This window comes from Calypte anna, chromosome 1 (assembly GCF_003957555.1).
Source record: "Calypte anna isolate BGI_N300 chromosome 1, bCalAnn1_v1.p, whole genome shotgun sequence".
In the NCBI taxonomy this organism is placed as follows: domain Eukaryota; kingdom Metazoa; phylum Chordata; class Aves; order Apodiformes; family Trochilidae; genus Calypte; species Calypte anna.
Genome location: NC_044244.1, coordinates 78,249,226 through 78,266,559, shown reverse-complemented (window position 1 = coordinate 78,266,559; position 17,334 = coordinate 78,249,226). Strand labels below are relative to the sequence as shown.

The following is a 17,334-nucleotide window of genomic DNA, read 5'->3' as shown; positions in this document are numbered from 1 at the left end:
TTGCATTCTCCATTCTCCATTTTTTCCCTTTTTTGTATGTTTGGTTTTCGGTTCATTTTTGTTTCGTTTTTTTAACTTTGTAGAGTTCTTTTAGAAGGAATGGAAAGGGAAGAGGTAAAATAATTCTGCATACAATGTCTTTAACATTTCTTCAAAAGGGGATAAGACCTACCTTTGGGTGATTATTACTCTGTCAACTATTTTATTAACTAATTGAGCTGTAACTCAGTGCTGTGTTAGATGTGGCAAGATGTTGTGGTTATCAAACAGTTTTCTGGACACAGCAATACTCTTGTAAACAGATAAAAAAAGTAAGACAGAAATCCATCCACTCTGCTTTGAACAGAAGGGCTTCTCTTCTCTTGGAGAACAGAAGGCTCTAAAGAGACCTTCTGGTACCTGAAGGGGGCCTTCAGGAAAGCTGGGGAAGGACTTTTTACAAGGGCATGGAGTGACAGGACATGGGAAAATAGTTTTAAACTGGAAGAGGGTAGACTTAGATTAGACATTAGGAAGAAATTTTTTACTGTGAGAGTGGTGAGACACTGGCACAGGTTGCCCAAGGAAGCTGTGGCTGCCCCATTCCTGGAAGTGTTCAAGGCCAAGTTGGATGGGGCTGTGAGCAACCTGGTCTGGTGGGAGGTGTCCCTGCCATCACAAAGGGGGTTGGAACTAGATGATCTTTAATGTCATCTTAAAACTTTCAACCCAAACCATTCTGTGATTTTTATGATCTCTTTAATATCTTTTTTTTTTTTCCCTACATGAATACAATTATCAGTATATAATTTTTGTGAAAGTAAACTGCTAAAATTTTAGATTGTGGTTAAGTCTAAGTCTAGGACAGATATTTTCTCAAAATTCTACCATAGCTTTTTAAGTTACCTTTTTTTCATCTAATGAAAACATTATTGTTCTATGTCAAAAGTTTTCTATGTAAATATTAGGAAACTTTTTTTTAATCCTTGGATTGTTTCTTCTGTATATCTTCTCTTCCTGCCTCTGTACTACCTATTTCAGTAACACTTCTCTTTTTCCCTTTTCCGTCTGTATCTCCACTTTTTTTCTCTTATGTGTTTTTCTCCACCAATACTGATCTCCCTTTTTCTCCCTCTCTCACATCCACTGCTACTGGTGAAGTTAATAAGCTCATAATACCCTGCTGGGACAAACCAATGGTCCATATCACCCACCAGTCAGTCTCTAATGATGGCAATAGAATATGTCATTTAGGGAGAATAATGAGTTAGATCACTTGCTGCAGTCCATTCACTTTCTAATCTTCTGTCATCCACCATCATTGGACTGGAGATGTCAGTGAGTGTATCCTTACCTAGTCCTTTTAGAATCCATTTATTAATAATGTCCATGAATTTGTCCAGTGCCTTTTTGAAACTGCTGATGCTGGGTCAGCATTCACAGCCTCTTTTGATGTCAAGCTTCAGAAGTTCATTACCTGTTGTGTAAATCATTGTTTCTTTTAAGATGATCTTTTGCTTGTTTTGGCTGTGTCTGTGGTTTTGCTGAAATAGTTTCACATTTAGCTTACCCACTGTCCAGGTGCTGTAAATCTCAGTCATATCCCCCTCCCCAGCCTTTTCTTTTCCAAACGAGTTACAGCACCTTTAGTCTTTCTGGTAAGGCTTGTGTCCATCATCGAGCATTAGTTGCCTTCCCTCTATCAGCTCTGCCTTGACTACATCTTCAGATGTGGAGCCTGGAGGTGCATGCAGTACTCAAGTGATGAGGCTTTAGGTAGTAGCAAAACTATGCTCTCAGTGTTATATTCTGTAGTCTTCAGAGGAATGCCAGTCATGCTCACAAAATCACTTTCCCAGCTTGTAAATGCTAGGTCCAAATTCCACATTGTACAAACTTAGTTAAGGTTCTTTTCCCCTCAAGGTGTCTTATAGTAAGTGTATCCACAATGAATCTCATTTATCACCTTTTTGCCCATTTACTCAGGCTAATGAGGTCTCTTGTGAGTTGGTTACCATTGGTACTTAATTTCACTGTCCAAAGGAGACTTCAGCGTTCACAATTTGGTATAGGTCATTGAGGATGATAAATAAAATAGATCTAAGTGCCCACCCATGGAGTACCCTACTTCTGAGTTTTCTCCATGGTATCAATCTATTAAACCCTATCCTTTGTTTCATGTTACTTAATCAGCTTTCTCTCTACAGAAAAACTTCCTGCCAGTCCCCTGACAACTTCGCTTCTTTAATATTATTGCTGTGGAATGCTTTTGGAAGCTTTTGTGGAAGGCTTTTGGAAGACTTACATTTATATATTCATATTGCCTTTATTTACATTCATGCTGACAGCTTTATAGAATTAGAAAGAACTTCTCAGCCAGGGTTTCCCATTGTAGAAACTCTGTTGGCTTCCACAGATGATCTTTATTCATGGAATCTGTTAGTCCTTATTGTACCAGCTTGCTAGAGATGGAAATCAACTTTAACCTTCCTGGTCTGTATCTCCAGAGTCTCTTTTGTAGATAGTTTTTTCCATAGTACTGTTTTTAGCTTTTCAGAGACTAAAAGAACTATGGTTTTTTTTTGTTTGTTTTTTTTTTTTTAATAAGACCCTGCTCAGAAGCCTTTACTTCTAGTGTAGACTAAGAGTTAAATGGAATGCATGGCTTGGGTTTGAAATTCTGGGAAGTTTTATCTGATCTGGGATTTTTACAAAAAATATTCTTTGAAAAATGAAAATTTTACGAACAAAAAAGAATCCCTCCTGTGTAATTTTCTTAGGTTGGAAGCCTATTGATATTTTGTAATCTTTCCATCTTTCCTGAGCAGTACTACCTATCAGTTTTCAGACACAGAAACCTATAAATGAAGGATGTCATGGTCTTACAGCGATATAATGCATGGCAGCTCATCTTTATAAGCACCCACTTTCCTAACCACAACCTCAGTGAAAGCTGTCATCATTCACCTTTTTTTAATTTCCTACATAGATAAGTAAGAGGCTATATAGGTTTCAGTCAACACTTCATCCTTTATTCCTTAATCCAATAAATTATTTGCTTCAAGAACCCTTCTGCATGTGGCTTGTAGGTTGCAGTTTGAAATAATATTTTACATCCTGAGTCACAGGCTTAGATAGAAGAGTTCAATTTTAACAAATAGATATTTTATCAAGAATTATTTATCTAAGTAAACTGGTTTTGCTGTCAGATGTTACACAAAACAGCTTATCTGTAAAATATTAGTAGAAAAGTTAAAAATTTATTTTTGTGCAAATTAGAAGGAACAATTTTGACTGTAAGCCTTATTACTTAGTTGATACAATTTAAAACTGAGTTTCATTGTGTATTTTCTGAAGTTGTTCAGAGACTACAAAAAAATCAGCTTTGAAAAAATTGTCTTTGTGGTCTCATAACAAAAGTTAAGAAAAACTCTTATGCTGAAAAGTTGCATTATATACCATGTGGACAATTACACCAGATATTTGATAGTATTACTTAGTGTGATTTTTTTGTTTTTTCAGATAATGAAATATATCATGGTATCTTAATAAGAGATTGTTACGTATAATGTATTAAAATGTTCATTGGCAGAATACTGCAAGCCCAAATATGATAATTTTTCTATATTCACTTATGTAAATTTGTTGTGTAAAGATTATTTAATGATATATACATGCCATTGACCTTAAGAATATTCACTTAAAATTATTTAAAAGAAAATTTAAAGGAGACTGGACAAAAATTTGAGGAAATTATAGTTGCACTTGTAATTATTCTGTTTTAAATTAATTGTTCCAAATATTTCAAATGAACTGTATGTCATAGGAAGCACAGACTGCCTCTGGAGACAGCATATGAAGAGGAGGCATAAAAGAAAGCTTGATAATGGGAAGAAAAGCAATCCTGGCTCCATCTGCTTTCTGTCCATTCCCATACCTGCCCCCAACCCTCCCCTTTTTTTTTTTCTTTAACTTTTCTTAGCGCATTTGGGTTAGATAGGTCCTATATTTCTTTGAACACAGACTGAGATAGCTTAATTTAGGAAAGAAAAATATAGGAACATAGGTTTGTTTTTTTTTTTGTCACCCTAGGATCAAGTCAATTTTGTGGCCTTCTCCTCTTCTTCACTTGTATTAGTAAATGCAGTAAGGAAGCCCAGGCACTGTTATAAAATCATTACTCATTATTACACATATGTTCACACCAGTTTTATCAATGCATAATTGAAATACCTCCTTCAAGTGCTAGCTTTTCATGTCAGTTTTTCTCACAGTCCTTGGAAATAGAAGCTTTGTTGTACCACAGCTGAGTAGAAGAGTCTGAGGGTCTGAAGGGTTAGAGCTTGTCCCTGTTTTTTTATTGAATGGGCTTGATCTTCAGAATCACTTCTGGGACTGCTCTAGTTCATGCCAAAGTCTCAGTCATAATTATTAATATGTCAGTCTCATTCCAGCTTAGATGTCAGAATAAAAAGAATTATATTTGAGTGATCCTACCGCTTGAGAAGATGGGAAGTTGTTGTTTTTTAAAAAAAACAAACAACCAGAAACAGACTTGTGGCAATCCTTGATAAATGTCTACATTAACGTAAGAAGTGAGTTATTTTTCTATGGTTTACAGAAATTGCATGTTTCTGTGTTTTTGCAGTAGTTTATAGCATTCTATAAACTAATACATAGACATTCTTTAAAAAGAACTCCCTTATCAGCAATAGTTAGGATGTGAGTTGGTTAAGGTTTGGGGTGGTTTTTTTGTTGTTTTTTTTGTTTTTTTTAAGGAAGTGGTTATTTGCTGAAAAACATACATTTGGTTGTTCCTAAAGTACTTGTGAATATCAGTTCAAGTGTTTGCAGCTGCAGTGGAAGAGTTGGAGTGATACAGCTGTTGAAATAATAAGCTGCTTTTTACTCAACAGGTTGGCAATTAAGGAATCCCTTTTGTTGAAGTTATCCCATAGGGACTGCTGAACGCTTCAAGAGACACTGTTCATGAACAAGATAATGTCAAGGAAGAAAAAAAAGTTAAATTTCATTCCGTTCAAAGCACTTCCTTTTCAATCCCAACTATATACCAGAAAAAAAAATGTCAGTTCTAGAGTTCAATATTATATTAAACATTATAAAATATTATTTTTATAAAATGTTATTTATTACCCAGTTTTAGGTAATCAGTCACAAACACAAAATTATTTACGGTTAATTTTTGTATGTATTTGTACAGTTTAGTCTAGCTGTTTTCTAGGTTTTTTTTTCTCAGGTTAATGTTTTCTCTCACCAGGTTCTACCTCATAAGAATCAGGCTGGTCATACTGGTAATAATATCCACATTAAGATAACTTATAATATTATTTGAGGCAGTCTTCAAACTCAGGGATTTGTTATTGCATCATGCAGTTGCATCCTTCACTCCTCGAGTTATCTGCAAAAATTAGAATTAAAAGCATGGTGTTACGAACAAAGATTAAGAACGAGTGTTTCAGTTGCTCGTTTTGAGAACATTATCTCTGTCATCTTCATTTTTTAAACTGATATTAAGGGTTTTTACCTTGGACTCAATGCAGTCTATTGGTTTGTTGGATCTCTTCCCCCGGACATGTTCCATCTCTTTCTCTTGAGGCCAAGGTTATTTGTGACAGTGTTTCCAAAGCATATTACATGTCTGGTTTTTGGGGTGGTTTTTTTGGTTTTTTGTTTTGTTTTGTTTTTGTTTGTTTGTTTTTTGTTTTTGTTCAGTTTGCAGTTCAGCTGCCTTGCATACTGAGGGTGTCTTTCAGTATACCGTATGAGCAATATATACCAGTTGTATGTTGGCATAACCTTTGCAAGCTACTTTGTTACAAAAAAACCATTTTAAATTTTTCTGAATAAAGAACATTGGCATGAGTGAAAGTTCACCTCTTTGTTCTAAATAATAATTTATTTTGAAATACTTTTCTTGAAAAGTATTGCAAATATTACCACATAGCAAAATACAGATTCTCTTCCTATGCACATAGCATAAAACATGTGTGCTGTTGTCTGTTGTTCAAATTCAATCACTTTGCTCATTTGTTCTGTTTCAGACGGTCCGACACGGTTTTCCTTACCTGCCCACTGCCTTAGCTTTTGACCCAGTGCAGAAAATTCTGGCAATCGGAACAAGAACAGGAGCCATACGAATGTATCCTTTCTCATTCAAAACTGACACCATTTCTTTGTAATACAGTTATGTGAATCATCTTCTGCAAGCACTCAGGTAAGATTGCAATTTATGTTGTTACCTTCTATTCCGTTCTTGTTTACTTGGATGGGCTGGAAGAGGATGTGCTGTTGAGATTTACCATTAGGTCTTTAAGGTGTCCAAATGTAGTGAAATGAGGCAACCAGGTGCCCCTAGTTGCCAGGGAGTGAGCATGAGCTTGTGTCAAGCCCACCTGTGCCTAATTAGGACGGGCCCCCACTCCGCATGAGCAGGACCAGGGGGCCAATAAAAGGTGAGGCCTGAAGCACAGGCTCAGCTCAGTCCTGAGCACGCTTACAGAGAGGCCAGTCACTCTTGGAGCACTGTATTACCTTCATTGCGCCACTAGCGCTCATTGCCCACAGGGTGAGGCTTGAGTGGCGCAGCTGGCTAAGACCCAGTACTGCAATGCCGAGGCCCCAGGTTTGAGACTCCTCAGAGCCTCACCCTGTGGGCAATGAGCGCTAGTGGCGCAATGAAGGTAATACAGTGCTCCAAGAGTGACTGGCCTCTCTGTACGCGTGCTCAGGACTGAGCTGAGCCTGTGCTTCAGGCCTCACCTTTTATTGGCCCCCTGGTCCTGCTCATGCGCAGTGGGGGCCCGTCCTAATTAGGCACAGGTTGGCTTAACACAAGCTCATGCTCACTCCCTGGCAATTAGTGGCACCTGGTTGCCTCATTTCACTACATCCAAAGAAAATTTTTCAAGTGAGTTTGTCACCAATAGTCTTGGCAGGTATTGGTTCATATAAAGCAGAACTGGTTTTTGGGTTTTTTCAGCATGAAAAGGAGATGCTTTTCAGTATGTAAAGGTAGATTACAGAATGGTAATGAGCAAGTTGTGAATGTAGTGTTAGCAATAAATAGATTCTTTGCTGCAGTGCAGCTAGACAACAGAATTGATATCTGTACTGTGGGTAGCTGTGGATGAGATACTGTTTCAAGTCTTCCAAGTAAATGGTAGGAGATAAGTGATTCTACAGCAGAACCTCTTCCAGGTCAAAAAGCTTAAACACTCTACAAGTACCTATTTTTCTTCGTTAGTTAAAAAGGTACATGATTGCCGCAATTTTGTGGATATTTTTTATATATAGTAGGAATTTAAAATTATATTTCTGTAAATAATAAATAGAATACAAATTCAGTGAAAATCTGTAAACTTTGATTAAAATAAGGAGAATCTAAATGTGATGTGTGTCAAAATGTTTCTCTGCATAATTTTTTTAGTTTGTCATGATTTAAATGTATTTCAATTTGGTAGAAATAGGTATGAAATAAGGAAAAAATAGTAGAAAGAATATTACAGGAAGGCTTAAAAGTTACGGGATACAGAAGTAATAAATCAGTATTTATTTTAAGTAATAAAGCAATATTTTTAACAGCCTTTTTGTAGCTGAATAAATTCTGGGGATTAAGTAGGGGACAGTGCAATATAAAATTCCAATTTAGTATTTTCTGGTTCTTTTGCTAACTACTGGTCTCAAGGTAACTATGAACATAATGAACCCAAAGGCAAGTTGACAAAGGAAAATTTCCTCCAGGAGAACCAGTCTAAGCTTCATGTAACATGAGTAAAACTTGGTTTCCTTCCTTTTTGGGTTCTTCTGTTTTGAATAGTTACATATTCATAAGCCTTGTTTTCTATCTGATCCAGAACTTTTCACAAAACTCAAGGAAGCCTCTAGCTATATGGCAAGCTTTGCTTTGATAGTTCTACTCTTAATATTTACCTGTATATCCTAGAATATATGTTCTGTTCAGTCACAAAGAGGAAAACTCACGTGAATTTGTGCCCTTCTGGGAATGTGCAAGTCTGGTAGCCATGCTTAATTCTTTTGAGAGGTATGAAAGGCTGGAAATTTGTCCCTGGAAACTTCATTGGTATCTTCTGTGAGTGGGAGTATTGGGAATTTCATGGGTAATGCAGACACAGGAAGAAGGCCTTGCAGAAGATTTGATTCTTGAGTCCACCTCTTCTTTCCATCTCAGCAACCTGGCTTTTGTAGGCACAGTGCTGGAACTGGTTAGGCATCCTGTACCTTTCTAAGTCCCTCCTTTAAGAAAAATGCAGGTACATAGCCTGAATGAATACACGTTCATTTCAAACTAAGTTAAACCTGTGTGAACCCTGCCATAGGAATGAAACATGCAGTGGCACTTTTTTTATATCCCTAACCTCCTATAAAACTCTGTGTGTCTCCTGTGGAAATGGTTTGTAAGGGCTGAGAAGAAGGGAGAAGAATGTTTTTCAAAAAACCCTTCCCTTTTAATATCTCTACCAATTTTGCTAGTAAACCCTTACTTCATTCATAGATTTTTCTACCAGTTCTAGTATTTGAATCAAACAAGAGCATCACGATTGCCAGGAAATTTGACTTTTAAAAAAGATATCAACTTATAACAGGAATGCTTCTCGGCATGGGCACACAGAGCATAGTTTACTTAATTGAGCACTGAGTTAATGGAAGCTGTGGGTTGAAGACAGAGGGTGCCATAAAAGGAATTACTTACTTATTCATTTTTACTGGGGCTTCTCCACTTGGTGCTCAAAGGCTCACGGAACATGTTATGTAAGAAACCAAGTTGTGGACTGATAACTTTGCATTTGTACACAAGGCTGAACAGGAATCAGTGAAACAGGGCCTGGGACTACAGGCCACTACTCATGTAAGCTAATCTTGCTGCAACCATTTGGTGTTACTGAAATTGAGCAATAAAATTCAAGTCAAGATGCAACAGATACAGTATTACATCTGAAAATATAATTAACAATGGAATTGTTTAAGCAAACTGGAAAAAAAATATTCTAGTGGCTCTGAGTATTCCATACTATCCTACAAATACTTTTAAACAGAGCTGTGCAATTTCACTCTGCTGTGAATGCGTTAGGTAACAGTAGAGAATTTGTTCAACACATACATTGTGTTTGGTGCTTCCAAACTGTATTGTGGACAGAGTGAAAGGACACTTTGGCATCACAGATATGCACCAAATTATTTATTTGGTGTTTTGGAAACACCAAAAGGGCCTGGTGTGGATCAGACTCTGTTGTACTGGGCAATACATAGCAAGACAGAACTTATATTTAGCATTAGTTAAGTAGTACAAGTTTTCTTGTGACCAGTGTAAGTCACATAATGGTATTGTTGCCTACCATCTTCCTAAACGATTTGCAAATATGGCTATTTCTATTGGTCACAAATTAACAGGTCTTAAAAGACAAGCTGTTTCCAAAGATAATGAAACATGTACCTCTGCTTTGGGAATCAATGTTTAACATTACACCTTCAGGTGATCATTTCAAATGATCCAGCAGCAGTACTGAAATTGACTGTGCTAAATTGTCCTGAAATAGAGTATATTATTCATATGTTGCTAGTAGAGTACAGAGATAAATGAAATTTCATTTTCATGTGAGGGTCAATTTGTCTTCTAGATTTCTTTTCAGGCTGCTTTAGGTGCAACTGATACAGCTTTTTTAGCAATGGGAGTTGCTGTTGCTATGCTCCACTGATCCTAGTAGTCCCTGTTGGATTCTCAAACAACAGTGCAGGTTTTACCTATATTGGTGACTGCTGGGTTCTGGATCCTCACAGGGACAGCTCTGCTCCAGCCACAAAATGAGAGTGTGCTGCAAATCATCACTGATCTTCCTCTTACCAACAGAAGCTAAAAAATCTGCAAATTAAAGGTGAAAAACCCACTTGAAACTACTGCTATGCCATCTGGTCATTCTTTTCCTTTTTCCTAAACACATCCAGTTTTATTCTCCTCTTAGGCCTTTTTTTCCTGCTTAAAGCCCCTTCTCAGCTCCCGTACCTTTGATCATTGCTCTGATTATTGCTTGATACCACTCTATCTGGACTATTCTTGCTTCAGGCAAACACAGTCTGGAGGGGCTATAAAATAGAATTGATTTTCTTATTGTCTCCATATACTTCTTCTTTAGTTCCATTATGGAGAACCTTCTGACATAGACAATTAAACAAAGTGTGCAGTCTCTGGTTACTATCAGAGAAGGTTACCATACAAAGAATTGAAAATAATGATACTTGGTCAGACTTAAGTCTCTTCCTCATTTCAGTGGAGGAAGAGAAAACTGAGGGTTTGTCACGTTCTCTATCTGAATAAATAGTTTAAAATCATTGCCTATAGCAATCATTATTCTGGTAACGGATCTGAAGAAGTGGCATGCTGCTCTCAGTTTCAGGATGCATATTTCTGTATTGTCTAGCTCATGAATTCTTGTTGAAATTGTTAATAGATACTTTCTGGAATCACTGAGTCCTTTCCTTTGGATTGCTTCCACCACATCAAGGATGTGTTTAAGCCCATATATCCACCTACTTGAAAGACTCTTCTGTAGCTATTAGAATCTTTGTTTATTAAGAAATGAGAGAAAATTTGTTTTAAATACAGTGCAAAGAAAACTTACTGGGTCCAGGTTGGGCTCCACACCACCACAATTTTATCTATCATAAAACAAACTTAAGTTTGCTTTGGACATGTTTTAGTGTTGAACATTGTTGTCATTAATTACATATTCATTAGACTTGCACTTCATGTTGTCATGGATGCAGATTCTGGAGCATGTAAATTGTTGTTTTCACTGTTTGTTGCTTGAACAGAAAGGTAAGCCCTCCCCAAAACATGGAAGGCCTTTCTAGTAGACAGGACAGCTTACTGTATTCCAGTGTTACCAGACAATATCGTGGCCATTTTATACCTAGGGAAACAAAACTATTTTGATTCACTAGCACATGAAAGTGGAAGTTTTGCTCTGCCCCCACCTTTCACTGAATTATATAGCCCTGAGACTTTCCTTGCTCTGATTCTGGTGCTCCTCAGGGATTTCTGATGAGCACCAGCAATCCAATTGACTAACCTGGCAAAAACCTAGTTCTTTTTTGCTGTTACGTTTTTACCACATCAGTGTACTATATTTTCCTGGTGCTAGTCAGAATGATGCATAAGGGAGCTGGAAGGAGTGCATATCTGGGATTGGACAGAGCAGGGAGATAGAGAAGAAACAGAAATTTTGGCAGTAAGGACTGGTTAGCTTGAATTACCTTCTTAGGTGAAATTGCATCAAAGAAATCCATGTAGGACAGAATGAAATTGTCTGTGAACTTTGCTACAAAATGTAGAAGCAGCCTCTCAGTTTCGAGTGGCATGGAAGATAACCTCTCTTCTGTTTGTTTTAAAAATCTTCATGGAAAGCTCTTTGCAAATGACAGAAATTCTACTGGCACTGCTCCAGAGAGATTCTAGCAAGGGGGACTTTTGAATATCAAATATAGTACATTAATACTTAGCTTAATAGATAGATACATTTTGTGAAAAACAAAATAGCACTTCAAGATGGCCAAGGAACACAACAGCATCCTAATTTGCATCAGAAATGGTGTGGTCAGCAAGGTTAGGGCAGTAATTAGGCACTCAGCACTGGTGAGGCCACACTTTGAATCCTCTGTTTAGTTTTGGGCCCCTCACTACAGAAAGGACATGGAGGGGCAAGTCCAGAGAAGGGCAATGAAGGTGAAGGGTCTAGAGCACAAGTCTTATGAGGAGAGGCTGAGGGAACTGGAGTTGTTCAGTCTGGAGAAAAGGAGGCTGGGGGGAGACCTTCTTGCTCTCTACAACTACCTGAAAAGAGGTTGTAACAAGGTGGGCACTGGCTTCTTCTCTCTTGTAACAGATGATAGGACAAGAGGAAATGGCATGAAGTTGTGCCAAGAGAGGTTTAAATTACATACTAGTCAAAATTTCTTCCCTGAAAGTCCTGTCACTCACTGGAACAGGTTGCTCAGGGAAGTAATTGAGTCACAGTCCCTGGAGGTATTAAAAAAGTGTAGATATGGTGCTTGGGGACATGGTTTGTGGTGGACTTGGTGGTAGTAAGTTAATGGTTGAACTTGATGAACTTAAGGGTCTTTTCCAACCAAAATGATCTATGATTCTATAAGATGATCTCAGTTCTTTCTGTGATGCAGACAATAATAAATTTGATTTCAGAATTACTATCTCAAATAAAGGGGGGAAGGTGGAATCTAAACCTAAGATATCCCTATTGAATAGGGTGGGTCCTCAGCAACTGATGTACACAAAGAGTACCATGGTATCAGGAGGTAAAACTAAGGAGGGTTTTGTGCCCTAAAAAAAAGTCAGGCAAAGAAAACAAATAGAACTAATTAAATCATTGCCTGCAGGGTTCTGAGGAGGCATGGAATTTTACAGCAGTTAAAAGAAATGTGGTAAAGAATGGTTGACATCAGGTTGCATGTAATTTAAAAGAAAAGAACACAATAGAACAAGGTTTTGGTCTACAAGAAGGATGGCATAACATCTAAATATAGTGTGACAGATTTACTCTGCTTGGAACTGCTGTCTCTTAATCTAAACAAGGTTTCATTAGATCTTTATCCTTAAAGTAAGCCAACTGTGATCCATGCTGTTTACTCTGTATGATTTATTGAGCAGATGGAATGGGGGAAGCACAGACAAGATCATAAAACTCAAGCTCTGTTATTTGACTTGGAAGAATCATTGATACATCGATGCATTTATCTCATTGTGGAATGAATTTGAGATTTTTCCAGAGCACTTGAGTGGTTCAGGAACACAAGCCTCACTGAGAGTCAGTACTGTTAACATATGTTCTTTTTAAAATCCGAGAATCAACATATACATGTATGTATTTTATGTACATAGAAACCTGAATAGGTTATTACAGAAAAGGAAGTTATTTTCAATCTGCAAGAAAATAAATTATTATAAAAGATGAAAAGATCTATGATTAAATCTGACCCAACCAGTGTGCCAGTTTGGGAAATTTTAAATCTATACTGAGATTACTGTGCATCTGCTTACATGTGCACATATGTATGCATATTAGGTCTCTGCATATATACATAAATTGGGTCTATTGGTCTCCCAAGCCTCTTTTATTCTTTTTCATTAAGCAGGGTAAGTATGTTACAGTTAAATGTACTGAGCTTCCTTCACTTACAATTGTTGTTTGTCTAGGAGGTAAAAATGGAATGACATCTGCAAACAAATCTACTTAATAAAAACAGAGTTTCATATATTTGGAGATGCACATAAAAATGGCATGCAGGTGGATAGACCTGGCAGCATTTTAATCAGAGCTGATGGCTGTGTTTATGATCACTATCTGAAAAAAATGCTTGTTTCAAATTAAAAAATGAGTTTAATTTAAAATAAACCAACTTACTGTGATATTGAAATTATGACTAATGGTGATAGTCAAGAATTTCAAATAAGTGATGTGTCTTAATCAGACTTCAGAGGAGTTTTAGAGCTTTCCCTACATTTTTTGTTCAAAACTTTGTCAGCAACAGAAGTGTTGTCATGCATAGGAAGCACATTTGCCCTCATTTCCATTCTGCTAATTATCTCCTTTAGACAAATATCCATGGCCTAAATTGGCAGACATCCTTTACAACAAAGAAATTTGTAGTCATGCTGTGCACTTAGTTGTTTAGCTTTATGCTTTTGCTTTTTTGTTTGTTTGTTTGTTTTTAGGTTGTGACTACTGTTTGTGTGAGAGAGAAATGGTATTTGTCCAGATAACTTAGAAAAACTAATATCTAGAAAAAAAAAAATAAATCCAAGGTACATAGGGGTAGACACATAATGGGATTCTTTTCTGACAGAAAAGGAAACCTATTTCTGTCTAGCTACAGGCACTAATTCAGCTGAATTCTTAGGTGCCTTTCTTGCATTTATGTTCTTCATGGAGGGAGGATGTGGCAAAAGGGAGCTGTGGAGGGTTGAATGACCTATGATGTAGAAAGGCTACAATGACTGAATAACTGTATGGGGAATACCATTATAGGTGAACTTTGGAAGTTTCTGGAAGCAAAGAGATCCATGTGTGAGGATCTTCTGCAGCAAGGAACATGAATCACATATGGGTAGTTCAGTATGAGATGGAATAGATGTAGCTGCACACTGCTTTAACCAAAAACTCATGTATAGGTGTAGGACAGATGCATAACTTTTCCTGAGGTCTGAAAAAACAGGGAGATGGACAGAACAGTTCTCTCATTCAGGAGAAGGGAAAGGTTTCCTTGAAGAGCTTTTCTTCTGTCATGTGGTCTTTTTCCTTTATGAGGTTCTTTTCCACGAGCAGCTCAGTTCCTCTTTCCTTGACTGTGACCTAGTTTCACTTCAGTTCCTGTAGTATCTGTGTTTCTGTTCCTCAGCACTGACCTGTCTGGTTTTTAGTGGCAGAAAACAAGCAATAGGCTTTCAGTCCCCACCTCTCTCCTGACCTGTGCAAAGCAGCCTTTGAACAACCTACTTTTCTAAGGAAACTGTTCAAGTGGATTTGTGAAGCGAATAAACTAGGTGGTTGTATCTTTTAATTTGTTTGGGCAACTTAAGTGTGTGGGGGTTTTTTAATGTCTCACATGCATCAGAGGTGATGAGAGGGGAGAAATAACTAAAACAGGAAGGTAACCAACAGCAGAATGCAGAAAGTTACTAGCTCTCTCTTGGCATGTTGAATCCTTTGTGGTTAGTCAGTGTTGGCTAAAACTTAACCAGCAGAAGGTGATGAAGGTATATTGTCACAGCATTTGGAATCATATGGCAAAAGATACATGCTCTTCTGCTAAAGAATGTACCTTTCAAATTTCTGCTCTAGCCCAAGAGTGAAGGGGAATGCAAATTATGGCTCTTTCAGGCTTCTGAATGTTGCTTTGTGTTGTTACAATAATGCTCCACAGCAGCAAAAACTGATGCATTGTCAACACTGTTTTAGTCATGTATCCCAAACACAATACTATACAGGTTGCCACTAAGAAATTCAGCTCTGTCTCAGCCAGCCTCAATACACTTCTCAAAAATTATGCAGTACTGTTTATCTGAATGGCTGTGAGTTTCAAATAATGTTTGCTGGAAATCTAGTGATCTTAACGTGCTCTTATTGTTAAACTCCTGTCTTGAGTAGAAGCAGGATTTCACAATCTTCTAATTATTGATAACGGATTTCTTGTAAACACAACTGAAGATGTATAAATAATTTCTTGTCCTTAATTGTGAACAGATGCTTGTGAACAGATTATAATAGTAGTGCTTTCTTTTTAATAGCAGTTTTATTAATCTTTATTTCTAGTCTGAGAGTTTTCACTTGAAGTTAAATGATCAGAGCTAAGGAGTGGCTAACAAAATACACAAATACTTTATCTGTTGAGCTTGGTTTAAAATATGTAATTTGGTTAGGGGAAGTGTCCTATATTCCTTCTACAGATGTCATAAATGCTGATCAGTACATTATTTGCATAGCTTTTTATCTTACTTGACAAACTCATGAGGCTGGCATAATTTTGGAACTCAAGAATGCAGCCTCTTAGCTTAAAATTAAATTAAAACGTAACTTTGAATCTGGCCATTTTTCAACAGAAAATTAAGTAAGTGCTAGAGTGGAAAGTGTTTAGTTTCCACTCATTAAACCAAGCAAGTAAGGTAATGTTTTTTTCCATGCAGTATGTTGATAAGAGGCTCCGAGAAGATATGAGTAACTTCAGGGTGTTGAACAGAAGAGATTCTTTACCTCTGCCTTACTTCACTATGGAGAATAAGCTAACCACCAGTACATAACCTGGGTATAAGTAGCTCTGTCTTTCTTTCTTATATTTTATTAAACAGGTATGAATTGTAATAAATTAGAAGTTGTACATGTAAACAATTTTTTCCAGTGTTTTCAAGCCAAAATGATTTAACAAGTTCACTGTTCTTTCATGTTTTCATTTTATCCTTTTCTTCCTTGCTTTCTATAAGGTTTGAGCAGTATCTCATGTTACTTATTCATTAAGATTACAGAATATTTTCTTTGCATTCAGCTCGTTTTAGACTGCTTGTTCGTTCTCTGATTTCAGTTTAGTGAGGTTTATCTTCTCATTCAGAGCATGAGAGATTTTATTTACTCCCTGAGCAAACCAAGTTATCCAGTGTATGAGAGAACCAAGTCATCCAGTGTGTGAGACTATCATGTGAGCATTTCAGAGATGTGAGAATACACTCTTAGCAATACATCTGTTTACATAGAGACTTTAAAAGTTGAGCAAGGGAATTTTATAAGATCACTATATGGAGATAACAGCAAACCAAACCTCAACACCTGACAATGTACTTTGCTTTACTCATGAGAGCAGCCCTATTGAAATCTTTAATATCAAAAAATGCGTTGGAGTGCCTAAGTAAAATTAAAGTGGAATTTAGGCATCTGAAACTGAACATCTGAACATCTCTGCTCACTTTTCTATCGTGGGAAATGCCTAGACTCTTCAGATGCTTTAAGCTTGTTTGTAAACATCCTCAAGTGTCATAATTTTAAGAGCATCAGGTAGCTCAGTTCTTTTTCATGACAGACTAATATGATCTATCAACCAGACACTTCTTCAACAACTTTGTTAAGGGATTAAGATCTGGCAGACCTCAGAGCAAGTGCATAACATCAGACTGTTGGAGTGGTGGCTGCTGCTTCTAAGTGTTTGTGGTCATCCTGTATCCACTGACTTGTACTGCAGATATCTGATTTAAAATACGGGAGTGTCAGTTCAGTTTTCTCAGCCAAAACACATCCCATTACACATCCAGCTTCCCCTGGAAGACTCTTAATGAGTCTTTTGTTCTCTCCCAAACCACTGCATCTTGACCTTCTGAACTGAAAGAATCAAGAGTTACTGTAGTTCTAAGAAGGGTCCTGGACCACTAGGATATTGTGCTCAAAGAATTTTTATTTGAAGTAGAGTAACTTTTTTGTTTTGTCTTGTTTCCTCATTATTTTTATATGCAGGAAATGCTGAACTGGTAATGGGGCAGGTTTTGCATGGTTTTTAAGTACACCTTTCATACAAGGTGTCTGATGGACCTGTGAGTTAGAATTAACTAAACAGAATTGCTGGAAATACGTTTTCATCTTTAGAAAGGCTTGAGACTTGCCTTTACGAGTCCTTTGGCCTTTATTAAATAGACCTTTCAACTTCTCTACTGCTGTTTGTATCTGCAAAATGGAAAAGCATCCACCACTGTCTAGAAATCTTAAAAAATGTAATGCATGGTTGCAAAGTTATTAAGATTAGGAATACCAGGATTATATTTTCCAA

The 17,334-nt window shown here is 37.1% G+C and overlaps 1 protein-coding gene across 2 annotated transcripts in view; it reads left to right on the top strand.

Annotated features, from left to right (window-relative positions):
* The window catches only part of STXBP5L (syntaxin binding protein 5 like), a 186,027-nt gene that overhangs the window by 9,960 nt on the left and 158,733 nt on the right, over nt 1–17,334 (top strand). For both annotated transcript variants that reach the window (XM_030447058.1, XM_008498633.1), the window contains exon 2: nt 6,042–6,139. In XM_030447058.1, the coding sequence (XP_030302918.1) occupies nt 6,042–6,139 (98 nt within the window). The remainder of the gene's footprint in view (nt 1–6,041; nt 6,140–17,334) is intronic.